The following is a 27,582-nucleotide window of genomic DNA, read 5'->3' on the forward strand; positions in this document are numbered from 1 at the left end:
TGCTGCGATGAAACATCACAACTGGCAGCAGCTTGGGGAGGCAAGGGTTTGCTTGGGTTACACCTTCACATGGCTGTTCATCATCAAAGGGAGTCGGGACAGGAGCTCAAGGATCCTGGAGGCTGGAGCAGATGCAGAGACCATGGAGGGGTGCTGCTTACTGGCTTGCTCCCCGTGGCTTGCTCAGCCTGCTTCCTTAATAGAACCCTGGACCACCAGCCCAAGGATGGCACCACCCACAATAGACTGGGTGCGCCCTCGTCAATCACTAATTAAGAAAATGCCTTACAGGTCTGCCTACAGCCTGATCTTATGGAGGCATTTTCTTTTTTTTTTTTTTCTTTTTTCTTTTTGGTTTTTCGAGACAGGGTTTCTCTGTAGCTTTGGAGCCTGTCCTGGAACTCCCTTTGTAGACCAGGCTGGTCTCGAACTCACAGAGATCCGCCTGCCTCTGCCTCCCAAGTGCTGGGATTAAAGGCGTGCGCCACCACCGCCCGGCTTGGAGGCATTTTCTTAATGGAGGTTCCTTCCCCTGCGATGACTCTAGCTTGTGTAAAGTTGACATAAAACTAGCCAACACAGTATGAAGAAAGCTCACCTATAGTTCTACCAGTTAGCGTTTTTGCTATGCTTTTTTCAGTCTTTTTTTTAAAGATTTATTTACTTATTATGTATACAGTGTTCTGCCTGCACACCAGAAAAGGGCATCAGATCTCATTACAAATGGTTGTAAGTCATCATGTGGTTGCTGGGAATTGAACTCAGGACCTCTGGAAGAGCAATCAGTGCTCTTAACCTCTGAGCTATCTCTCCAGCCCCTTCTTTTAGTCTTTTGATCCTTTTGTGTACCTTTTACCTAATTATAATTGCGTGATCATGTGTAGTTTGTTTTTTATTCTTTTATTTAACATGAGAATAAAAGAAATAGTTTAATAAAGTAGATTTTAAAATTATATTTAACATGATTGGCATTGAGTGAGTGAATTCTAACATAAATATATGCGTTGTATGAATTGTTCTATTTCTAGGTCTGTAATATTGTGGCTGGGCAACGATGTATCAAGAAACTAACTGACAATCAGACTTCTACTATGATTAAGGCAACAGCAAGATCTGCACCAGATAGACAAGAAGAAATTAGCAGATTGGTTAGTACATAACTAATTCCTAGAAATAGGAATTTAAAGTGTATTAGGGTGAGCTACTCAAAAACCATGTCCTTACCAGCTGATGCCATATTGCCACTTTATGAAGTGACAGGATTAAAAGGGATCATGGAACAGGTGTGGTGGCTCCCACGACTTGGGAGGCAGAGGCAGGCCTCTGTGAGTTAGTTTGTGACCAGCCTGGTCTACAGAGCTACTTCCAGAACAGCCAGAACTACACAGCTGACTAATTGCTGATTCATTCTGGGACTTATCACTTCCCAATTCTAGGCCTCTGTTATGTATTCACACAACAGATAAAATCAATAAAATTACTATCATTAAGAGATTGCAGCAACTAGAAAATGCTTGTTACACATTACATGAAAATTTTATTAGTATATAGGGCCTTGGAAATGATGAGGTAGACTTGTATCAACATCTTTAAAATGATGTTTCAGGGTAATAGAATTATAATCTTTCTTTCTGGCTGTCTTGGAACTCACTCTGTACATCAGGCTATCCGTCAACTCAGAGATTCACCTGCCTCTACATCCTAGTGCTGGGATTGAAGGTGTACTCCACGACCACCTGACTTCTTTTCTTTTTTTAATCCTGTTTATTTATGTTTTATGAGTGTTCTGCATGTATACAGAAGAGGGCATTGGATCTTATTATAGATGGTTGGTAACCACCATGTGTGTGCTAGAAATTTAACTCAGGACCTCTGTAAGAGCAGCCAGTGCTCTTAACCCCTGAGCCATCTCTCCAGCCCCTTATTTTTTTTCTTTTTCTTTTTTTAATTGTGATTTATTATTTTTGTGTGCATGTGTATGTGTGTGAGCATGCATGTGCCACAGCACAGCTGGGAAGGTCTGAGCACAACTTGCTGGAGTCCGTTCTCTTCTTCCTTCATGGGGGGTTCCTGGGGAGCAGGTGTTGAACTCGGGTCATCAAGCTTGGGGCAGGCACTGTGCCCACCAAGCCATCTTCCTTCCGATTTTTCTATGAAGATCCTGCATTACTTTTTTTTTTTTTTTTTTTTTTTTTTTTTTTGGTTTTTGAGACAGGGTTTCTCTGTGGTTTTGGAGCCTGTCCTGGAACTAGCTCTTGTAGACCAGGCTGGTCTCGAACTCACAGAGATCCGCCCTGCCTCTGCCTCCCGAGTGCTGGGATTAAAGGCGTGCGCCACCACCGCCTGGCAGCCTGCGTTACTTTTATGATAAAATATTTTAAAGTTAAAAATATACAATATTACCTGTTCATTTCTAAAGCTAAATAGAAGTAAATAAATCGATTGAGGAGGCTGGAGAGACGGCACGATAGTTGAGAGCACGTGCTGCTTTGGGAGAGGGCATGCATCAGGAGGCTCACAGGTGTCTGTGGTTCTAGTATAGGGACTCTACCACTATCTCCTGGACTGCATGGGCACACACACACACACACAAATAAAAATATTTTTTAAGTAAACTGATAGAATACTCAAAATGGGGTGAAGTTTTTTGTTTTGTTTTGTTTTTAAGGAATACCTGGATCTTGTGTTACTCTCCCCTGAATATCATTTAAACCGTCTAATCAAACAAGGGGGAATCAATAAATATTAATATATTTCCCAAAACAATTGACAAGCACTTGCAGAAGCTTTTGGGGGTGGGTTGTTTGTTTGTTTGTTTTTCAAGACAGAGTTTCTCTATGTAACAGCTCTGGCTGTCCTAGAATTCACTCTGTAGATCAGGCTGGCCTCAAACTCACAGAGATGCACCTACCTCTGCCTCCCAAGTGCTGGGATTAAAGTCATGCAACACCACACCTAGCATTTGCTCAGGTTTTAATACTACTTTACATATTTTGTTTTTTAAAACAGTTCCTGTTGTTTTATTAACCAAAAGTGAAAATAGTTTGATAATTATTTGTCAAACGCATAGTTAAGGGACTAAGTGTTGCCTAGCACACAAAAGGCCATGGTTTCAATCTCCAGCATCATATAGAACTATTGTGGTAGCACATTCCTGCAGACTCAGTACTCAGGAAGCAGAAACGAAGATTAGTTCATGACCAGTTTCAGCCGTATAACAAGTTGGAGTTTAAGATCAGCCTTAGCTACATAAGAGTGAAAGACAAACACTTATCTTATTGCTGTGATGAAACTCCATGACCAAAAGCAACTTGGGGGGGGAGGAAGAGTTTATTTCATATCATTGTCCATTATGAAAGGAGTCAGGATAGGAACTCAAACCTGTGTGCAGGAACCCATGCAGAGGCCATGGAGGGATGTTGCCCACTGACTTGCTCCCTATAGCTTGCTCAGCCTGCTTTCTTATAGAACCCAGGACCACCAACCCAGGGATGGCACCACCCACAACAGGCTGAGCCCTCCTTCATCAATCACTAAGAAAATGCCCTATAGCCCAATCTTATAGAAATAATTGCAGTTCCCTCCTTTCAGATAACTCTAGCCTTATGTCAAGTTGGCAGAAACCTATCCAGCACACCCCGTTCCTGGAGACCTTACAGATACTGTTCCATGTGCTTCAGTAGATGGCAGAGAGGAGAGAGGCTATGTCTGCGCTCAGTGTTCAGAACTGTGAACATCTGAGGGACTAGCAGCCTGACACTCACTGAAGCCCCCTGTGGGGACCACCTCTGTCCTAGTTGCTGGCTGGCCCAGGGCATCCGATGGCCTTGCACATGCTCACTGAGGTAGAAGGGAGGCTGATGTGCACAGAGGGGGTTTCAGGAAGATGAGTGGCTAAAGCTGCTCATTGTGTGAGCCTTGGGCAGAATGCCCAGCTGTGCCAGGACAGAGCAGATACACCTCTAGGTCATGGGCTCACAGGTGTGCCCACTGTTACCTGACCAAGAACCTGCTGAACCCCCTACACAGGCTTCTGTTTGGGGGATCCAGGTTCTGGGATATTCCACTCTTCTGATTCTAGAAGCCCAAGTCTTAAATTGTGAGCTATATCTTTCCAAAATGAGTGTAGTAAGGACTGACTGACAGGCCAGTGGTAGTGGTACCAGGGGCATGGAAGACCTCCAAGATTCCATTCAACAGTTCCCATCTGCCCAACTGCATGTGGTCTTAGCTATAATAATTACATAAGAAGGGAAAACTGGCTCCAGATGCTATAGCAAATGCCCCAAATAAATGTGATCATTCTCAAAAAACAAACCAAAAAACAGATCAGAAATTCTCTCAGGACTGGAGAGATGGCCCCACGGTTAATCACTTGCTGATGTTTTAGAGGATTAGGTTTGTTTCCCAGCACCCACAGGGTAGCTCATGATTGCCTGTAAATCCAGTTCCCGGGATCCAACACTCTTCTGGCCCCTGCAGAAGCCAAGCATGCACAGAATGCTCATATATCAGCCATTCATGCAGACACAAAAGTCTCCACTTCGTAAGCTAACAAAAATGCCCCTTTGCCTTATAATTCTATAAGGGGTGAAGGGTAGTTGTTACATCCTGTCTAGTTAGGAAAAAAGGGTGAGTCTCACCCTAGATTTTTGTCTAATTGTATGATAATACATTGTTAAAAGTCTTCTAAAGCTTGAAAGAGACAGTGACACCTCTGTCTTTTTTTTTTTTTTTTTTTTTTTTTTTTTTGGTTTTTCGAGACAGGGTTTCTCCGTAGCTTTTGGTTCCTGTCCTGGAACTAGCTCTTGTAGACCAGGCTGGCCTCGAACTCACAGAGATCCGCCTGCCTCTGCCTCCTGAGTGCTAGGATTAAAGGCGTGCTCCACCACCACCCGGCGATTATATAGTTTTCTAAATACACTTTTTACCCAGACTTGACACTGCCTTCTCTTTGTAAATTGTCTTGAGGACAAGTAAGTATGTTTTGAAAAATAGCTAATAACATACCTTAGAGTAAGATACAATGCTGGACAACCATGTATTCTTTCTTTGACTATATGCATGAATATGTTATGTAAAATTTATAATCTCTAAAAAAAAAACAAAAAAAAACCTTATAACTGATGCTGACTTTCTATCTGTTTTTATTTTGACTAATTAAGCTGTGCCCATCCAATCATAGAGGATTTTTGGTTTTGGTTTGGTTTGGGTATTTTTATTTATTTATTTTTTTGTTTTTTGTTTTATTTTGTCTTTCAAGACAAGGTTTCTCTTTGTATCCCTGGCTGTCCTGGAACTAGCCCTGTAGACCAGGCTGGCCTCCAACTCACAGAAATCTGCCTGCCTCTGCCTCCCAAGTGCTGGGATTAAAGGAGTGCGCCACCACCACCTGGCCAATCAGAGGTTCTATCCCATTTTAGATAGGTGTTTTTCTCTCTCCTGAAATAGCTTAATTATTTAAAATTATCATTTTCATGGGTCAAATAGTTAAGTGTATTATTCATCCTAATATCTACATTTCAGTTTTGAATAATTACCAAGGTGTTCATAGACTTCCCACAGTTCCTGACTCACAGTCTGCAGGATCATATTCTCTGCTTTATAGTCAGAGCTCCATTGATTCTAATGACAAGATGTATGGTTGCCATAGTGACATAAAAAGTGGAGGTCCTAGCAAGTAAGGCAAGCGGTTCAGGGACAGTCTGAGAATAATGACAAACCTTTTCTGTTGTTAGGTAAGAAGTGCAAATTATGAAACAGATCCATTCGTTCAGGAGTTCCAATTTAAAGTCCGGGATGAAATGGCCCATGTAACCGGACGTGTACTTCCGGCACCTATGCTCCAGTATGGAGGACGGGTAAAGTTTAGCAGCAACGTTTTAACCATGCATGTGTAATTTGCTAAGTATGGAGAGAATGATCTCTAAGTCTTGGACCTATTATTTAATGTTTCAACAATACGTTAGGTGTGTTACTTCTTCACTTGAGTGTGGCATAATTTTTTAAATTTACTTATTTATTGTGGGGGGTGGCGCACATGTGGAAGTCAGGGTGATTGAGGAAGTTGGGTCCTCTCCTTCCACCATATGAGTTCTTATGTGTGGCAGATATGTCAAACGCAGGTCATCAGGCTTCGGGACCACAGCTGCCTTTACGTGCTGAACTACCTTGCTGGCCTCTTAGATTTAACAGTATAAATACTATCGATTTAGAAAAATCAACTTCACATAGAGTATTAAGGATGTTAGCAGTTCAGCGACTTGAAACGCTTACTTGAGCTCACTGGAATGCGTTGTCTGGTAAAGCTCTTGTTTATCTGTTGTGTTATTTGTCTTACAGAACCGGACAGTGGCAACACCGAGCCATGGCGTGTGGGACATGCGAGGAAAACAGTTCCATACAGGAGTCGAAATCAAAATGTGGGCCATAGCTTGTTTTGCCACACAGAGGCAGTGCAGAGAGGAGATCCTGAAGTAAGCTGCCACCTTGGTTTGCGCTGGAGACCTTTGGTGTCTGGAATTTAAAAAAAAAAAAATTAATTTTTATTTTTTGGTGGTACAGGGATGAACCCAGAGCCTTGTATATCCAATGGGCTTTATCGGGGGTGAACCCAGAGCCTTGTATATCCAATGGACTGTATGGGGGGTGAACCCAGAGCCTTGTATATCCAATGGGCTTTATCGGGGGTGAACCCAGAGCCTTGTATATCCAATGGGCTGTACCGCTGAATTCCACCCCTTGCCCTGAGTTCCAACTTTAAATTATTCATCTCATGCTCTAACCAATGTCGCCTCTGTATGGAGATATTTAACCAGTAAACTTTTAAAACTGTTTCTTTCATCCTGCTGAGATCACCTATCATTCCAGTTACATGGGAGGCTGAGGCAGGAAAATCATAAGCTAGCAAGACCCAGTCTCAAAAATAGTGTGTGTGTGTGTGTGTGTGTGTGTATGTGCATTGTTTGTGCGTGTAGAGTCCAGAGGTTAGCCAAGATGTCATTCGTCAGGCATTATCTACTTCCGTTTTGACCAGGGCCTCTCTGGCCTAGAACTCACTGGATTATTTAAATGAAAAGACAAAAGTTGTCAACTTGATAAGGAAAGGATAAATTCATGCTGAAGTTTCAAAAATATACGTTAAGAATGAGTATTTTTATTCTTGAATTTATAAGGCCTGGTGCTGTGGCGCACACCTTTAATCCCAACACTCAGGAAGCAAAGGCAGGTGGATCTCCGAGTTCAAGGCCAGCCTGGTCTATATAGCAAGTTCCAGGACAACCAGCGCTACACAGAAAAACCCTGTTGTTGTTTTTTTTTTTTTAAAAAAAAAAAAGGAAAAAAGAAAGAAAGAAATTACAATGAAATAGATTTGTGTAAATTTATTTGTTATACTTGAGACTTCAAAATTATGCCCATTGGTTAAGATCAAAAATGTATTAAATTATTGGGTCTAGTAACATCCTCAGTTCCAATGGGGGTCTTGTATTGCGTATATCTGTGTATACATGTATTAGGTGCCCGTGTGCAGATGTATGTACATGTTGATGCCAGACGTTGATTTTAGGAGTCTCTCTCAATCGCCTTCTACCTTCTTGAATCTGGAATTCATTAATTCAGTTAGACTGGCTGTCCATCAAACCGCAGGGAGCCTCCCTTCTTTGCTTCCCCAGTGCCAACAGTACAGACATGCACAACAAAGCTTTTACCAACCAGGCTTTCTCCTCAACCCCACTAGGGACTGTGCATAGCCACAAAGGATTGAGGGAGGTTTCTACAGGTGTCTGGTCCCTCTGTTGCCTTTAACATTAGTAATCTGGTAACCTTTTGCGTATGGAACAGGCATACAAAACAGTCTATGCTTCATCCTCCCTCCCTCCCTCCCTCCCTCCCTCCCTCCCTCCCTCCCTCCCTCCCTCCCTCCCTCCCTTCCTTTCCTGGAAGTCTTGGCTGTCCTGGATTCACTGTCCTTGAACTCACTGCCTCTGCCTCCCAAGTGCTGAAATTAAAGGTGTGGGCCACCATGCCCAGCTTCCATTTCTTTCTTTAAACTTTTCATTATTATGTGGTCGGTTTGGAGCTGGAGATACAGTTCAGTGCAGCATAAACACACACAGACCATGGGTCCAATCCTTAATACTACACATACAAAAGATAAAGTATATTTAGTGGTTTTACCTTCTTTAGAGGTTTCACGGACCAGCTGCGGAAGATTTCCAAGGATGCGGGGATGCCCATCCAGGGTCAGCCTTGCTTCTGCAAATATGCGCAGGGAGCAGACAGCGTGGAGCCCATGTTCCGGCATCTCAAAAACACCTACTCAGGACTGCAGCTCATTATCGTCATCCTGCCCGGGAAGACTCCAGTGTATGGTAAGGACATTTTAAATCTGCATTTTTCAGGAGTGAGAGTTTGCCTGATTGCTAGCGCACTGGCCTAAGATGCACACAGACCTGGGTTTGATCTCAGCACTGCAACAACAGCTACTGCATTTCCCCCTCTCCTGCTTAGCATTGCTTTCAGAATTAGATAGCCTGACATTTCCAAATGCTAATATATATATATATTTTTAAAGAGTTATTTATTTCTTATGTGTACAACATTCTGCCTCCATGTATTCCTGCACGCCAGAAGAGGGCACAGATCTCATTACAGATGGTTGTGAGCCACCATGTGGTTGCTGGGAATTGAACTCAGGACCTCTGGAAGAGCAGCTAGTGCTCTTAACCACTGAGCCATCTCTCCAGCTGCTAAAATATATTTATACCATTGTATTTAAAACCACATATTACCTTAATGCAAAGCCTGTAAACTAAGTAGCACAGAAAGAGACTCTGAGAAGTGAATTTTAGTACTGAAAAGAGACATCACAAGCAATGGTTGAGGGAAGAATTGTGTGGTCAGAAAGTCTTGGGGTAATTGAGTAGCAGGATGAGGTAACAGGATCACAGCACAGACTCTGGAGATAGACTCTCTGCTCAATACTCAGATATTGCCAGTTGTACTTCCTCTCTGGTGTGGCTGAATTACCTAACTGTATAAGCTCTGCTTTCTTCACCTGTGGAACTGAAATGCTTTCTTAGAATCACTTAGATTTACAGAAAAATTAGCAGTCTAGTGAGTTCCCGTATGTCATCTGCCCTTTGCATAGTTTTTCCTACACAGCCATTAACCTTTTTCCTTAATGCAGGACATTTACTGAACCAACAGTACCCATATTGTTAAAGTTATTAATTGTGACTATTATTAATGCATTGCCCACAGTTTACATTAAAGTCCACAGCATAGGTCTGGCAAATATGTATCCATTATTACAGCACCATACAGAATAGTTTTACTGTTCCTCCTCCCTCTCCCCGCCCCCCCCCCCTTTTTCCTTCTGGTTTTTTGAGACAGGGTTTCTCTGTAGCTTTCGAGCCTGTCCTGGAACTAGCTCTTGTAGACCAGGCTGGCCTTGAACTCATGGAGATCCACTGGCTTCTGCCTCCTGAGTGCTGAGATTAAAGGCGTGCGCCACCACCACCTGGCCCTCCCTCAATTCTTGAAACCACTAATTTTTTGTTTTGTTTTTACTATTTCTCTAGCTTTGCTTTTTCTATATTGTCATAAAGTGGAGTCATTTTGTATGTAGTTGGTTGGTTTTTTGAGACAGGGTTTCTCTGAGTAGCCCTGGCTGTCCTGGACCTCGCTCTATAGACCAGGCTGGTCTCAACTCAGAGAGATCTGCCTGCTTCTGCCTCCCCAAGTGTTGGGATGAAAGGTGTGTGCCACCACCGCCCACCAGGCTATGCAGTCTTTCTAATAGGCTTCTTTCACTTATCAACATACATGTAAGGTTCCTTCACATTTTCTCAGAGAATGATAGGTCATTTATTTCTTGAATTAATATTTCCTGATGTTAATATAATACTATTTATTTGCACATTGAAAAATAGAATTGAACGCCACAAGAATAGTGTGACTACAAGTGCATTAAAGTAAGTGAGAAAATTACAGGAAAAGACATAATAAAATGATGATAAGGGATTATATATGCTATTTTCTATAAATTTTTCCTTTATAATTTTTATAGTTATAATTTTCCTTTCCTTCATCATAAAAATAGTCATAATTATGACAAATTGCTCAAACAAAAGACAGATTAACAGGGGAACAACAGTCTGTTTATTAGTGTGTGCAGTACATGTCATACATGAGAAAAGTGGCTCAAAGCGATGGGTTAGGAGTCTAGCTTATAATAAACCAAAGGGCAGTAAATTTTGAGAAATAACAGCCACAAAAATTAGGACACTAGCAGTTAGGATATGGAAAGCACGACTAGAGGATAGTCTTCTCGAGCCACCTCACAGCCGAGACAGACTGCACCTGATCCAGGCAGAAGTGGAGGAGGATAAACAGATCGCTGATCTTTGTAAATCCGCCTGCCTCTAAAAGATATTTGGCTCGGAGGTGGTGGCGCACGCCTTTAATCCCAGCACTCAGGAGGCCTAGGCAGGCGGATCTCTTTGAGTTCGAGGCCATCCTGGTCTACAAAAGGCAGGATAGGATCCAAAGCTACAGAGAAAAACAAAAAAAAGGGGGGGGGTTAGAGAGATGTCTCAGAAATTAAGAGCACTGGCTTTTCTGCAGAGGATCTGGGTTCAGCTTCCAGCACCCACATGTAACTCTCAACCATCTGTAACTCCAGTTCCCTGGGATATGATGCCCTTCTTCTGTCCTTCTCAAGCATTAGACACATAAGTGGTACACAGATGTGTAAGCAAAACAGCATACACATAATTTTTCTTAATTAAAAATTTTTATTTTATTTTAAATCCTGTGATGTATGTCTGTGTGGCTGTATTCGTGTAAGTACTGGTCTCCATGGAGTCCAGAGGTGTACAGTTTCCTGGAGCTGAACTTATAATTGTCGTAAGCCTCCTGATGGGAATGGTAGAACCCAGACTCAGGTTCTCTGTAAGACTGGTTCTAGCTCTTAGCTACAGAGTTCGTCTGCATCTTTTTAAATATTGTACTTTAATTTACTCTTTCATAATTTAATTACATGCATACAGTATATTCCAGCTCCTCCTGGAGCCACCCCCTTCTTCTGCATCTTTATTATCTTCAACTTGCTGATCCTTTAAAATTAAGAGAAGTATTTTCTCTTTTCCTTCAGTTTTAAAAATATACTTTTCTGGGTTGTCATGGTAGCTCAGCAGGTAGACGCACTTGCCATGCAAGCCTGAATCTGATCCCTAGCGCCCATGTAAAGTTGGCAGAGGAGAACCAACCCTCAGAGTTGTCCCCGACCTCTACATGTGCACACATCACACACATTATGCATGTGTTCATATACACAAGAGAGAGATAATGAAATAAAAACAGTGTAATTTTTTATTTTTTTCAAGACAGAGTTTCTCTGGTTATCCCTGGCTATCCTGGAACTTACTCTGTAGTCCAGAATGGCCTCAAACTCAGAGATCCACCTGCCTCTGCCTCCTAAGTGCTGGGATTAAAGGTGTGAGCCACCATGCCTGGCTAAAAGTATAAGCTTTTAGATATACTTTTCATATGCAAAAAATAAGCCAATAGAAGAATTCTAAGTCAATGCTTAAAATTTCCATGCATTTTAATAGCATTGTTTCAGTATTGGTCTAATTTCAGGTGCCCTATAATATAACTTGGCATATTTAGGGTATCCTGCATAGCTTTATTGCCAGTGAGTGAATTCACTTTCAGGTGCCTCCTTTTCTGACTGGGTTACTTGCCTTTGTCCCGCAGCGGAGGTGAAACGCGTAGGAGATACACTTTTGGGGATGGCTACACAGTGTGTGCAAGTCAAGAATGTAATAAAAACATCTCCTCAAACTCTCTCAAACTTGTGCCTAAAAATCAATGTTAAACTTGGAGGAATCAATAATATTCTTGTACCTCATCAAAGGTAAGCTATTCTATTTCACTATCTGTTTTTCTACGTAGGCCTAACTAACTGCTGTCAGATATTAGAAGTACCCTTAGTGACTCTCCTGTGAACTATATAGACGATTTAACAAGGGTAAGAGATTGTTGGAGCTGGAGACATAACTCATTGGTTAAACACACGCCCTTAATTCCAGCCCTTGGGAGGCAGAGGCAGGCAGATCTCTGTGTATTTGAGACCAGCCTGGTCTACAGAGTCCAGGACAGCTATAATGAGATTCTGTCTTGTTAAGCAGGAAGTGAGCTCATAAATGAGGTGAAGAATTTAGCCAATGTGTTCAAGAATTCATAAATAAATAGAGAATTTAGCCAACATGTTCAAGAACTAAGAAATAGTCAATATCTCTTAAAACTATTTTTAACCTTTATTTTATATGAGTCTCTATGCACATGTATGTGCAGTGCCTATGGAGGCCAAGGAGAGGTGTTGAGTCCCCCAGGACTAGAATTACAGGGAGTTTTGAGCCACCATGTGGGTGCTGAGCATTAAACTCCAGTTCTCAGGGTAAGCAACTGCTGAGCTATCTCTTAGCCCCAGGCTTTTCAATTTTAAAGGATGAACTTTTAAAATACAAGGCAATGATAGAACTTTATGATTATTAAATATATATTCAAATTTTATTCTTTGGGCCAGGAAATAGTAGACGCCTATAATCCCTGCCTAAAAGTGTAAGATAGACCGAGACTAGAAGTCAAAGGCTTGCTGATCCATTTTGTCCTTAAGTCTCATAGACTTAAAATCTAAGTAGATTTTTTAGATTAATAAAATTTAATGATATACTATGAAGAAATATACCATTTTGTCCCCATTACATAGAATATTATTATCAATTGTCCTTCGCAAGCCAGTACCACTGTTTAAAACATGAAAGTTCTCACAAAACATCACAGAGATGTAACAGACTAGAGATTCATGAATTAAGAGTTTGTCAGGCCAGGTGTGGTAGCACATGCCTTTAATCCCAGGACTTGGGACGCAGAGACAGGCAGATCTGAGTTTAGGGCCAGCCTGGTCTACAGAGTGAATTCCAGGACGACCACGGCTACACAGAAAAGCCCGGTCTTGAAAAACAAACAAAAGGCCGGGCGGTGGTGGCGCACGCCTTTAATCCCAGCACTCGGGAGGCAGAGGCAGGAGGATCTCTGTGAGTTCGAGGCCAGCCTGGTCTACAAGAGCTAGTTCCGGGACAGGCACCAAAGCTACAGAGAAACCCTGTCTCGAAAAAACAAAAAAAAAAAAACCAAAAAAAAGAAAAACAAACAAAAGAAAAAGGTTAGCCAGTGGTTCGGGTCTGTGAAGCTGTCTGTGGCGGTAGAGGGCGTCCCTGGACTGTCAGTGGCTTGCAGTTACATTGCATCATGTGAAACAGATGAAACAAATGAACTGTCTAACCCTTTAAAAACTGTGTTTAAGACCTTCTGTGTTCCAGCAACCAGTGATCTTCCTGGGCGCAGATGTCACTCACCCACCTGCTGGGGATGGGAAGAAGCCCTCCATTGCTGCTGTGAGTTCCCCAAACAAGTCTGCCGTATCTTAGTCCACACTAATAGCAATGCTTTAGTTTCCACATTTCAAATTTTGATATTTGATATTTTCTTTTTTATTAATTTTTTGGGTTAGCATACCAAGAATTTCTCCATTGCGTCTACATAACCTATGTGCCAGTATTCTTGTTCTCAGTCACTTTCGTCCTCCGTTGCCCTCGGCAGTACCCCTCCCTTCTCTAGTTGGGCCCTGCATTCTCCCAGTTAGTGGCCTTGTGTATGTGAAATATATATAAAGTAAGATTTAAAATTTAGGTTCTGTGTATGAGAGAGAGCTCATGTGGTCTCAGACTTTCTGAGACACGCTTGTTTTACTTAACGTAATGATTTCCATTGTATCCATCTTCCTGAACATCAAGATTTCATTTTTCTTTATAGCTGCATAGAGGTCCATTGTGCGTACATGTACCACATTTTATTTTTATTACATTTATTTATTTATCTATCTATCTATTGGGGACATCTGTGTGGGGGTCAGAGGTCAGAAGATAACTTGCAAAAGTTGGCTGTCCCCTTCCACCAAGCCTGACAATCTGAGTTCCATCCCTGGCGTCCACCCTAACCCAGATTACTAGCCCACATTTTCTGCTAGTAGACGTCTAAACTGGTGTGGTTTCCTAGCTGTTGTGAATACTGCAGCCATAAACCTGGAAGCACAAGTATCTGTGTGGTACCCAAGTTCTTTAGGTGTTTACCCAAGGCTGGTGTCACTAAGTCTATGATAGTTGTGTTTTTAGTACTTTGAAAAAACCGTCAACTAATTTCACTTGTGGCTGCCCAAGTGTACATTCCCACCAAAGACGAGTAAGTTCCTCCTTTGGCACATCCTAGCCAGCATTTGTTGTCATTTCTGTGTTGGTGGCAGCCATTCTGACTGGGTGAGATGGAATCACACACTTTTTAGTCTCATTGCCCTTAAGGTTAAGGATATTGAACCCTTTCCAAGTGTGTTTATTGGTTACTTGTATCCCCTCTTTATTATTGCATTTATTTGTGGGGAGAGGTACACATTCATGCTACGGCACACGTGGAGACGGAGGATGACTTAGGAGTTAATTCTCCTTCTACCAAGTGGATCCCAGAGATCCAATCCAGGCTGTCGGGTTTGGCTGCCTGGCCTTCACCTGCTGAGCTCTCTCTGGCCCTGTGTTTCTTCTTTTCAGAAATGTCTGTTTACTTAGCCCATTCATTGCTTGGATGATTTGGGTTTTCTCTTTTAAGATTTCATTTTTATTTTATGTGCATGAGTGTTTTACCTGCATGTGTGTCTGTGCAGCACATGTGGGCAGTCCCCATGGGAGGTCAGAGGGCACTGGATCCCCTCCAATTGAGATTGGAGTTAACAGACAATTGTGAGCCACCATGTGGGCGCTTGGAACTGAACCAGGTTCTTCTGCATGAGCAGCCAATGCTCTCAACCGCTGAGCCTTCTCTCCAGTTCCTGATTTGTATTTTGTTTTGGGGTGGGGGTTAGTGTTTAATCTTTGCAGTTCTTTAATGATTTCCTTTAATCAACTTTCATTATTGCCCTTTGGCTTTAAGAGATTTGCCAAGGTCGATCATTCTGGTTTGGAGGTACAAGTTCCATATAACACACCTATTAAATCTGTTAACTCCCTTAGTTCTCCTATAACCTTTGTAATTTGCCTGCTTGTTATTTCGATAACTATGCAACCTCTGCCTCTCCATATACACACACTCACATATAGGGGAAGCATGTACATGTGTACCCAAACACATGCAAAATGTGGATATACACACATGCACATTACACACCTGAAAATGGAGAAAGAAAAAATGCTGTCCAATTGCTTTTGACACTATTCTAGGCTTTTCTCTTTGCTGAGAGTTGTCTGATTTTTGTTACTTTCGAAGTAAATTATGAGAAACAGTAAGACAAGTAAAATACAGATGTAAATGAAGATAGCCTAGTTTTGATCACTAATTTCTTTTCTCACTTTTTCGAACCAGGTTGTAGGTAGCATGGATGCCCATCCAAGCAGATACTGTGCCACAGTAAGAGTTCAGAGACCTCGGCAGGAGATCATCCAGGACTTGGCCTCCATGGTCCGGGAACTGCTCATCCAGTTTTATAAGTCAACCCGGTTCAAACCTACTCGCATTATCTTTTATCGGGATGGTGTTTCAGAAGGGCAGTTTAGACAGGTTGGTTGCCTAGAATATATTTAGACCATAAATAAACCAAATGCTATGTTTATGATGTGGTGTCCAGTTCTAAAGGTGAACACCTGAAATTAAAAGTTCACAAAATCAGAATTGATGCTTCTGTAGAGTTTCCTCTTTAAAATGTTCCTATGGAGCCAGGTGGTGGTGGCGCACACCCTTAATCCCAGCACTCAGGAGGCAGAGGCAGGCAGATGTTCGAGGCCAGCCTGGTCTACAGAGCAAGTTCCAGGACAGGCTCCAAAAGCTACACAGAGAAACCCTGTCTTGAAAAACAAAACAAAACAAAATGTTCCTGTAAATATGTGAGCCTTCATTGCTCTGCTCATAGTTAAAGTTAAATGCAGAAGCATATTGAAGGAAGTGATGTTAAGAAAGCCTGAGACAGCGCTGGAGAGGTGCCTTAGCGGGTAAGAGTGCTTGCTGCTCTTGCAGAGGACCAGAGTTGGGTTCCTAGCACCCACATCAGATGGCTCCAGGGGATCTGATGCCCTCTGTTAGCGTCCAGGGCACCTGTAGTCATGTACATATACTCACACTCACACACAGTCATATGACTTAAAATATAATTGATCTAGCCAGGCAGTGATGGTGCACGCCTTTTATCCCAACCCTTCAGTGGCAAAGGCAGGTGGATCTGAGTTTGGAGCCAGCCTGGTCTACAGAATGAATTCCAGGATAGCCAGGATTACACAGAGAAACCTTGTCTTGAAAAAACCAAAAACTAAATGAATGAATGAAAGTTGATCTTTAAAAATAAAAGAAGTCATGAAGTTACACCATTATCTTACTTTGAAATAAGTAAAAGAAAATTAGCTATATTCACTCTTTCTGTTGTGTCTTCTCTAGGTATTATACTATGAGCTACTAGCAATTCGAGAAGCCTGTATCAGTTTGGAGAAAGACTATCAACCTGGAATAACCTACATTGTAGTTCAGAAGAGACATCACACACGATTGTTTTGTGCTGACAGAACAGAAAGGGTAAATTTATGTCTGTCATAATATTGTTACAAGCCATCAGGATCCTACATCTGTCCCCCCCTTTCCCTTTCTCTCTTTTCTCCCTGCCCCTTCTTCCCTCCCTCCTTTCCTATCTCTATCCCTTCTTCCTTCTTCCTTCCCCTCCTCCCTTTCTTTTTGTGGTGCTGGAAATCATACACAGAGCCTCATTATGCCAGGCTGTATACCCTGAGCTGTATACCCAACCTGAGAACTTTAACTGATTTAATCTTCCCAAACTCTATTCAACTATTATTATGTATAATAGTATATATTATATATAATATCTATTATTATTATCATCCCTATATTGCAAATAAAGAAGCCTGCTTGGACTATGTGAAACTGTCTCTGAAAACAAGAACTGAAAAGAATAGAGATCTACAATGATAGTTCGGGACTCTCATTGGCTGCTCTTAAAGCTAACCTGGGTTCAGTTCCCAGCACCCGCATGGTAGCTCACAACCATTTGTAACTCCAGTCCCAGAGAATCCGATACACATGTACATGTAAGCCAAACACCAATACACACAAAATAATAAAATAATTTTAAAAAACTAGGAGGGGGCTGGAGAGATGGCTCAGACATTAAGAGCACTAGCTAGCTGTTCTTCCAGAGGTCTTGAGTTCAACTCCCAACAACCACAGGTGGCTCAGAACCATCTGTAATGAGATCTGGTCCCCTTTTCTGGCCTGCAGGGATACATACAGGCAGAACACTGTATACATAATAAATAAATAAATCTTTAAAAAACAAACTAGGAACTAAGACTATGTGAGGGCTGTAGTTAATAGATGCTTGAGTAATATTTCAGACTGAAAGTAGTAGAATGTGGGTCAGTTTATGTATTTGAATGTTTTGAATGTACTTTGATACATTTTTTTAACTTTTGTCTCATTGATTTAAAATTTGATCCAAAAACATCTAGGTTGGGAGAAGTGGCAACATCCCAGCTGGAACCACCGTTGACACCGACATCACGCACCCATATGAATTTGACTTCTATCTCTGTAGCCATGCTGGGATACAGGTAAGCCTGCTCGTTGGCCAAAGGTTTTCATTTAGAACTTCATTTCTCATGTGGTTTTTTCAGAACCTCAGCAAAAAGAGAAATAGTACTCTGTCTACGTTCCTACTTATTTCCACATGTAACTTGTAGCAAATCGATTTCTTCCTTTTCCTTCCTTTGAGAGGGAAATATTTTTATGAAAATAGCAGGATTAGCTTTAATAGAATGAGTCTCCCTACATTTGACCTTTAATTTAATGCAAAACTTAATAAAAGCTTATAGGGCTGGAGAGATGGCTCAGAGGTTAAGAGCAGTGGCTGCTCTTCCAGAGGTCTTGAGTTCAATTCCCAGCAACCACAAGATGAGATCTGGTGCCCTCTTCTGGTGTGCAGGCATGCATACATTCTGCAGGCAGAATACTATATACATAATAAACAATTTTTTTTAATTTACTTATTTATATCAATTTTAATGTTACTGTAGAAGTTAGTATGTTTTGCTGTGGCATTTTCAGACCCATGTGTCACTCTGCTCTGGATCCATTCCCCTCCCCCACCAGCCTTCCACTTCTTTTCCTTCTGTTGTTTCCCATGCAACCCCACCTTCATGTCACGTTATCTGTGACCCTCTCTTTCTCCCCATCCCTTGAGATATCTTCCACTTCTTGTTATCTGCTTTCTAGTCTTATGACCTACACATGCACACATGTGTAAATTACACATTTATGTATGTGTGTGTGTGTGTGTGTACACATACATAATTTTAAATCTCAGTTTCACATATAAAAGAAAATATCTGGTGTCATCTTTTTAATCTGGTCTATTTTGCTTAACATAATGACTTCCAAGTCATGATCTCATTTGCTTCATGACTGCATACAGTTCCACTGCTTGCTGCTATGGTGGCCCAAGCTTGTAATCTCAGCACTTAGGAGGTGAAGGCAGGAGGGTCAGGAGTTCAAACCCAGTCTTGGCTATATAGGAGGTTTGAGACCAGCTCAAGCTTCATGAAATCCTGTCCCAAAAAAACATATGTACCACGTTTTCTCTATCTATGCATCTGTCCATAGACATCTGGTCTAGACTCATTTCCTAGGTATACTCACTGCAGCAAAAACATGAAATGTGTGAGTATATGTGAAATATATTGGCTTAGCGTTCTTCAGGTATAATCCCAAGAGCGGTGTAGCTGGATTATATATTTCATATTATATATGTTAAATATTTTCTTCTGGCCAACAAACCTCTCCACCAACACAGATAATCCCAATCAAACCAAATTAAACTGAATTAAAAGATGCTCATGTTTAATAAATAACAATACTCCCAGGTGGCCCTGGGAAAACATGGAGCGGGGAAGAGAGAAAAGGGGAGACCCTGGGTAACCCGGAGGCCATGTGTTCATCCTCTGGGGGGCAGTTTAAATAGCCTATGGAAGTGGTCTTGACCTTCCCCAGGGAGGGGTTACCATTTGGCAGGCATTCTTGACCCTCCCTGGGGAGGGCTCACCATTTGGAACGCTTTCTCGGAGGTGGAGTTTGGACTGAGGCAACACCCAGGGGAGGGAGCTTATGCCAGGAGCTAGGGTGAAGGCCCGAGTCAAACATGAGTATTTTCAGTTCCATTTTCAGTGTTTTGAGAAACGTGTCTACTGATTTCCAGTGACTCACACTTTAACCTTCCTCGCAACAATAAATACAGTTCCTCTTTCTACACATCTTGCCAATATTTTTTGGTGCTAACCATTCTGATTGGGTGAGATGGAATCTCAGAGAACTTATTTTAATTTTCCTTAAGGATAAGGATGTTGAACACTTTTTCAGATTATTGGTATTTATATTTCTTCTTTTGAGACATGCCTATACAATACATTGGTCCAATTGGAGGTTATAGATTTTTTATCATTATTTATATATTCTAGATGTTAATCCACTCTGTGATGTGTGGTTGACAGATTTTTTTCTTCCATTTTATAGGCTCAGGGTTGCTGTTTAAATACCCTGTGGGAGTGGTCTTGACCCTTTCTGGGTAGGGTTCACTGTTTGGCAGGCTTTCTGGGGGTGGAGTCTGAACTGAGGCAACTCCCAGGGGAGGGGGCTTGGGATGGAACTTCCACCCAAACATTCCAGACTCTTTGGATATATGGATGCCAGAGGGTGGAGTGATGCTTGAACCCAAACAGGTCCCACCAGTCAAACTCAGGCAGTCAAGCTTGGTGACAAGCACCTTTACCCACTGAGCAATCTTGTCAGCCCCTTATTTTGTTTTTAAGATATTCATGATTCAATATAATAATACAATAAAAAAAAAATTAAGCTGGGCAAGGTGATACATGCCTGTTAATAGTAGTATCTTCTGGGAAGGAATTAAACTAGTTTCAGTGGGTTGTGCATTTTAACCTAGTATACATTTAACCTGTATTACTACCTACCATGGGAGCTTTACAAAAACAACTTTAAGATGTATTTACCGTGTGTGTGTGTGTGCGTGTGTGTGTGTAAACAGAGGGGCATAACTTCTGGAAGTTGGATCTCACCTACCTTCACTAGTGTTCCAAGGGTTGAGCTCAGGGTCACCAGGCTTTTCCACAAGAACCTTTACCCACTGAGCCATCTGCAGTCCCCATTGTAGCTTTTTAATAAATATCACAGAGGGAAACAGAGATTCTCTGTTGATAGGTTGTAGAAATACTGGTTTAACAGGTTTTTTATTTTAGAACTTTGGGAGGCCATTGTTATGCAATTAGTCACTCTGCGTCTTCAACCCAGAAGTACTTTTTTTATCTGGAAACCTTTGGGACATCTGGAAACTTCTGTTCTAGTTCACACTGACTAAACATTGTTGTTGTCGGTCTTTCTACATCTTCCCAGTTTTATCAGGGTTTTGTTGTGTTTTGTTGATACTAGGGATTGCACAGAGGGTCTTCCACATGTTAGACAAGTGCTCTACCCGCACTATTTTTACTTTTGTTTTTGTTTTGTGTTTTCAATACAGGGTTTCTCTGTGTAACAGCCCTGGCCATCCTGGAACTCACTTTGTAGAGCAGACTGGCCTTGAAATCAGAGAGCTCCACCTGCCTCTGCCTCCCAAGTGCTGGGATTAAAGGCAACACCACCATCATCTGGCTTTACTTTTTGATTTGAAGAAAAATCTCAGTAATTTGTCCAGGCTGGCCTTGAATTTGTTCTACCATCCATTTAGGCCTGTACCAGTAAGCCCAACTCAAGAATTTTCTAATTAATCTGCAAGATGCTTTGGTAGGTAAAAAGGTCCTTGCCAATAAACTGAGTTTGATCCCTGACACCTATAGGGTAGAAGGAGAAAACTGACTCTCAGAAGTTGTCCTCTGACTTCAACATGCACTCACACTAATAAATGTAATTTAAATTTTTTAAAGCTTTTTTATATTTATTTATTTATTTATTATGTATACAATATTCTGTCTGTGTGTATGCCTGCAGGCCAGAAGAGGGCACCAGACCCCATTACAGATGGTTGTGAGCCACCATGTGGTTGCTGGGAATTGAACTCAGGACCTTTGGAAGAACAGTCAATGCTCTTAACCTCTGAGCCATCTCTCCAGCCCCTGTAATTTAAATTTTTGTTGTTGTTGTTTTGTTTTGTTTTTCAAGACAGGGTTTCTCTGTATAGCCCTGACTGTCCTGGAACTCATTCTGTTGACCAGACTGGCCTCGAACTCACAGAGATCCGCCTGCCTCTGCCTCCTGAGTGCTGGGATTAAAGGCGTGCACCAACATACCTGGCGTAATTTAAAAATCTTTATGAGGAGGCTAGAGAGGTGGCCTGATGGTTAAGAGTACTGATTGCTCTTCGGTAACACCATGGTTCAATTCCCAGCATGAAAGGTCACAACTAACTGTGTGGTGCACAAACACACATGCAAGCAAAACACTTACACATAAAATAAAAAATAAATCTAAAGAAAATGTTTAATAAACGTGAGTCTCAGTTCTTACTAGTTAAAACTAAAAACGCAACAGTTTCTAACTCTGTAACGTAAGCATTATAAAAGCTAAAAGCCAGGCGTGATGGTGCACGCTCACATGCCTCGTACACAGAGGCTGATGCAGGGAGGATCATATCAATAAAATAGAGGCAGGGATACAGCTTAGTTCCGTGCTGACACATTCAAGACTTGGGTTTAATTCCTAGCGTTGTGAAAAGAAAGGAAAGGGACAAATGACAAAAGCCGGGCAGTGGTGGCGCACGCCTTTAATCCCAGCACTTGGGAGGCAGAGGCAGGCGGATCTCTGTGAGTTCGAGACCAGCCTGGTCTACAAGAGCTAGTTCCAGGACAGGCTCCAAAACCACAGAGAAACCCTGTCTCGAAAAACCAAAAAAAAAAAAAAAAAGACAAAACTTCCAAAAGATGAACTACAAATGCCCCATAATCATGACAAAAGCGTCTAATCTCACTGGCCACCAGAAAAGTGCAAACTAAGCCTACCCTGAGATTCTATCTCACCCCAGTAAGAATGGCTGTCATTAAGAAAATAATAAACGGGCTGGAGATACCGTTCAGATGATAGACTATTTGCCTGGCATGTAGGAATCACTAGGTTTAATCCCCAGCACCCCATAAGCCATGAGCCTGTGCATGTCTGTAACACCAGCACTCTGGAAGTGGAGGCAGAAGGACAAGAAGTTCAGGGTCACCCTTGGCTTCCTCGGGAGATCAAGGACAAGCTATGGTGCTAAGACCTCTTGTGGGGCAGGCAGTGGGGAAGAGGGAGAGAGAGCACAGCAGCAGGTACCCGTGACAGAGACACAAAGGAGCTCTACACTGCTGTTTGTGGAAGTCAATGTGTGGAGGAGCCTCAAAAGCAGTAAAAATAGGACTACCACCCAGTTCTACCACTCCTGGGTATTTACCCATAGGACTCCAAATCAGTGTACCAGAGACACTTGGACGCCAGTGTTTATTGCAGCTCTATTTACAATAGCTAGTTATGGACCTAACCTAGGTGTCCATCAACCGTGGAATGGAAAGAAAATCTGAAGTATATATTCACAATGGAAAATTTCTCAACCGTAAAGAAGAGGTTGTATTATTTACATGAAAATAGATGCAATTAAGTTTCAGAGAGAAAGCTATTGTATTCCTTTTTTCATCTGCAGGTCCTAGATTTTATAGGGAAGGGCTGGAGAGATGGCTCATAGGTTATGAGTACTGGCTGCTCTTCCAGAGGACCTGGGTTCAGTTCCCAGCACCCAACTGTAACTCCAGTGGATCCAGTGCTTTCTTCAGCCCTCCACAATCACCCACCATGCACGTGGTGCACAGGCACACAAGCAGGCAAAACACCCATACACATAAAATCAAATGATAATAATAAAAAGCGTTTAGGTTTTATATAGCTGTGTAAAATCACGAATGTATATATGACATGAAAGTTTATATGTGAAACTGTCTAGGGGAGCAGTGGAGAGAAGAGTGGGGGGCAGGTAAAGCAGAGAAAGGGAAGGGGTACGAAGGTAGCATGTACAAAGTTATATACTTGTCTGACAGTGTTCTTAATGAAACTAAGTACCTAGACAACAAAAATACACCAATGAAAAATGTGTGTTATTATGTCTGTGTGTGAGTGTTAATATGGCGGCAGGGTGTGCCTGCCATTGCACAGATGTGGAGGTTAGAAGACAGCTTCGTGGGTTCTGTTCTCTCCATCCACCTTCACGTGGGATCTAAGACTCTAACTCAGGTCCCCAGGCAGTGCCGCAAACCCTTAGCCAGCGAGCCATCTTGCTAGCTCACCAATGAAAAATCCTACAAAGAAGTTTATCAATCCCCAGAATGTTCCCTTTCTTCTCCATAGGGAACCAGCCGCCCTTCACACTATCACGTCTTGTGGGATGACAACTGCTTCACTGCGGATGAACTCCAGCTGCTGACGTACCAGCTCTGTCACACCTACGTGCGCTGCACAAGATCCGTTTCTATCCCTGCACCAGCGTACTATGCTCACCTGGTGGCATTCAGAGCCAGATACCATCTTGTGGATAAGGAGCATGACAGGTAACGACAGGCATAAAGAGTGGGGATTCTCGAAGCAAATCAAATAGAATCTGATTTCCTTAGGCCGTATCTATAAGCACTTCCATGTATGTCTCTGTCTGTCTGCCTAAATTCTTGCTGTTCAGAACTCAAGTTCCACAGGCTGCCAGCCAGTGCACTGCGTGAAACGTGATGACAACTGATGGCCCCAAATAAGGTTTTCTACTAAAATCCTTGTGTGGACTTCCTAATAATAGAATGACCTGGGGCTGGAGAAATGAATGACTCAGCAGCTGGGAACACTGACTGTTCCCCTAGACCCTGGACCTGGGTTCAATTCCCAGCACCCACATGGTGGCTTACAACTGTCTGTTAGTCCATGGCACCAGGCATGCACATGGTGCGTGCGTTGCGTGCATGCATGTGTGTGTGTGTGTGTGCAAGCAAAATACCCATTCACACTAAAAATTAAATAAATCTTTAAAAAACACAGAATTATCTAGTAACTTAGTTGCTTCCCAAATTACCCAAGGAAGTTATTATTTGTAATATATGTATGAGTGTATATATAATATAATATAATATATATATATTAGACAAAAATGATATGATATCTGGGATTTGTTTCGAATTAATCCTAAAAAAATGAAAGAGCCAAAGTAAAATTTTCCATATTGAAGGTGTCTAAATGATAGACACAAAGTTCATTATATCAGTGTGACAACGTAAATGAATGCAGACAGATTATAAAAATATATACAGCTTTAATAGGGAAATAGACTTACAGGACCACAGGTTCCCACGGAGAACAGGAAAAGCAGAGAAAAGGGGCTGCTGGGATCAGCCCGGCAGATTTATCAGTAAACATTAGCCCGAGGCGAACACGCCCCCAATGGGTGGGGCTATATCCCTACATCTCCCCCTTTTGTCTAAATAAGATAGAACTAAACCCAATACAACTATATACAATAACAAATAATAAATATAACAAACAATATTGAGAACAAAAGTTTTGTTAAAGATTTTATCTCAAGGAGTCTAAATAACATAGAGAGTAACTACAATTATATAATCTTCAACTCCGTCAAAGATCTGAGAAGGGAATAAATATTACTTAACAAACGAGAAATATCCAAAATGTGCAACAGTTGACAGAGACAACTGACTACCTGGTCAATCACCCAAAGTCTCGTTTGTAATGTTGAGTCAACCAACTTTGGCTAAGGCCTAACATAACTGACATACCATTTATCAATAAACATTAGCCTGAGGCAAACACGCCCCCAATGGGTGGGGCTATATCCCTACATATCAGTTTCTCTTTTCAACTATTTTTGGAATTTACAACATGTAGCATTCTTCAGAATTATTACGTTAGGACAGAAGGTTTATGCTTGTGTTCATTAACCCTTCTCTTCCAGTGCTGAAGGAAGCCACGTTTCAGGACAGAGCAATGGGCGAGATCCACAGGCTCTTGCCAAGGCTGTGCAGATTCACCAAGATACCTTACGCACAATGTACTTCGCTTAACAAGTCCGTGTGTTCTCTGAGAGGACCAGCTGAAAGACGAGTCAACATACAATGTATGTTTCAGTGGAGTCCGCTCACTGGGGATGCTCCAGCCATACAGAGTCCAACACTATATAGGGGTCTGGTCCTTTTGCTGGTCCAAGGAAAATTGTTTACTTTGTCAAGGAACACAGCACCATTATGCACTAGGAAACCAGCCAGCTGCTTTTCGGCAGTCTCCTGTAGGAAGCATCGCGGTTGTTTATTTCCACTTCTTACAGTCTAACCCTTTTAATGCCTTTACCTCAAGTTGCTTGGCAGCACAACTATCTTTGCAAAAAAGTAAAGAAAAAGTGAATGATGGTTTAAGAACACACATCTACACAAGCAATGATTGTTCAGTTACATGTCCAGAAAAAGTAATGTGCATTTATCTATTCTTGTAAAGGAGTCTGTATTTTAAATACACACATGTATACTTGATGTGCATATATATCTAGATCGAGACAAAGATATATATGTATCTGTGTCTCTATTTTATAGTTCATTCCACTGGGGAGCTTTCTCTTCCTCGTATCCCTCCGTATGCCACTGTCATTTCTTTCACTACCTACTTGCCTTCAGCATCTACACTTTTGTCCCTACCGCTACAAATGACACTCATGTTCATATTTATGACCCATTTGAAGTAAAGCATGGCAAACTAGATTTCTGTTTTCGTTTTACGTACCCTACTCCTAACTCCTATCTCTTACACGATCCTGAATCCTCGTCTCCTGAGGCCATATCTGCCAGTGTCTGCTTCTTCTTGTCCTGGACTTAACCTTTGCCATGTGTGCACTGTGTCCAGAAGCAGGGCCACCCGAGTATCCCGTTCTGCAGTGAGCGTGTTAAAGCTGCTATAAATATGAACCCTTGTCAGAAGTCTTTCTGATTAGGGACAAATGTTCTAAAGCCTCTGTTTGTGTGAATTATACCTGGAAATCCCTCAAAGCTTTTATAAAGGGGAAATATTTTAAAAATCTGAAACTCTATAGGACGGAAAGAGAAAAGGAATTAGGGTTTTGTTTTATGCTAGTTTACTCACTACCCTCATACCTTAATGTGATTTTCATCTATACATTTTATATGTGTATGTGTATAGATAAACATACATGTATGTTGAAGTATAGCTCCTTTTGCTTTTATACTCAATAGAATAGTGCTTTAATGATTATAAGCTGCATTGGCTACACCTTTTATAGAAATGTAACCATGTTTAATAACAGACTAGTTTTTCTCTCTTTTAGTGCAATAATCAGTTTTAAAGGAAAGTTATGTCTGTCGTGTTCACCACGGACAACAGGAACAGGCACCTCTGTCATTTAAAAGGGGGCAAAGTAATACAGCCTTAATTTCAGGAGAGCTTCATAATTTTCAGTTTTAAAGCACGTCCAGGAAGTAAAACGACTAAATGAGGCTCACCTGAGAGATGGGCACACAGCTGCACTTCAGCTTTAAAGAACGGCATTGATGGCCAGGCAGCGGTGGCGCACGCCTTTAACCCCAGCACTCGGGAGACAGCCTGGTCTCCAGAGCAAATGCCAAGACAGCCATGACTATACAGAGAAACCCTGTCTCCAAAAACAAACAAAAAAGGCAGTGAACACCTTAAGATTTAAAGATTTTTTAATTATTTAAAATAGATCTTGATTGTTCAAGAATTGTGCTTCTTTGACCAAAAGAAATCAAGAAAATACTGGGTGGGTTTTTTTTCCTGTTTTTTCACCAGTGTAACTTTCTCTTTCGAACTAAGATGACAATGACAAAGGAATTTAGGACTTTGATCATTTAAAGTTAGTTAAGTTTCTGAACATGGGGGAAATCTTTAAAAGCTTATTTTTCTCCACTTCTTAGTCAATAACTTTCGTTGATCACTTTTAGGCTGCTAACGCTGAGTTTCTCAGTGATGTAGGGTTCAGGGAACTTTGTACTCTGTAATTCATGAAAATCACATCTGAATTTTCTCTGTTCTTATTAACACACTGGATCGGGGACAGACACTACAGTTTGCTGTGGGCACTGTCAGCCTTTCAGGAACTCCATCTGCATGTGGAAAGATGGACCTTGGATCTTCATTTGCTCGCTGCCTCTAATCCACTGCTAGTGCCCATTTACTGCATTTTGAGCCTGAACTCTGAGCCCGTGTCTTTTGTCCCTCTGACAGAAAACTAAGAAAGTACTATATTTTTCCTTTCATTGCTTTGAAGGATCTCAGCTGCAATTCTCAATGCCATTTCAAAGCACTTTACAAAGGATATTTGTGCAGCTGGTAAATTTTTTTCCCTTCCAAAACTTTCCCATCTCCTCCCTGGCA

General features: G+C 41.7%; 1 protein-coding gene and 1 non-coding gene across 2 annotated transcripts in view; both read left to right on the forward strand.

Annotated features, from left to right (window-relative positions):
• LOC130883346 (protein argonaute-3) overlaps positions 1–26,934 on the forward strand; it is an 84,606-nt gene extending 57,672 nt beyond the window's left edge. Inside the window, exons 9-19 of the mRNA XM_057783575.1 lie at positions 1,029–1,148; positions 5,739–5,861; positions 6,343–6,476; positions 8,188–8,372; positions 11,764–11,923; positions 13,376–13,466; positions 15,478–15,672; positions 16,540–16,674; positions 17,622–17,723; positions 23,539–23,738; positions 25,139–26,934. Coding sequence (XP_057639558.1) covers positions 1,029–1,148; positions 5,739–5,861; positions 6,343–6,476; positions 8,188–8,372; positions 11,764–11,923; positions 13,376–13,466; positions 15,478–15,672; positions 16,540–16,674; positions 17,622–17,723; positions 23,539–23,738; positions 25,139–25,247 — 1,554 coding nt within the window. The 3' untranslated portion in view covers positions 25,248–26,934. The remainder of the gene's footprint in view (positions 1–1,028; positions 1,149–5,738; positions 5,862–6,342; positions 6,477–8,187; positions 8,373–11,763; positions 11,924–13,375; positions 13,467–15,477; positions 15,673–16,539; positions 16,675–17,621; positions 17,724–23,538; positions 23,739–25,138) is intronic.
• LOC130884530 (small nucleolar RNA SNORA17) lies at positions 3,638–3,761 on the forward strand. The gene has a single exon (XR_009058056.1). It is a non-coding gene; the product is annotated as a small nucleolar RNA SNORA17 (small nucleolar RNA).
• Positions 26,935–27,582: the final 648 nt, after the last annotated feature.

The sequence above is a fragment of the Chionomys nivalis genome, chromosome 11, assembly GCF_950005125.1.
Source record: "Chionomys nivalis chromosome 11, mChiNiv1.1, whole genome shotgun sequence".
Lineage (NCBI taxonomy): Eukaryota > Metazoa > Chordata > Mammalia > Rodentia > Cricetidae > Chionomys > Chionomys nivalis.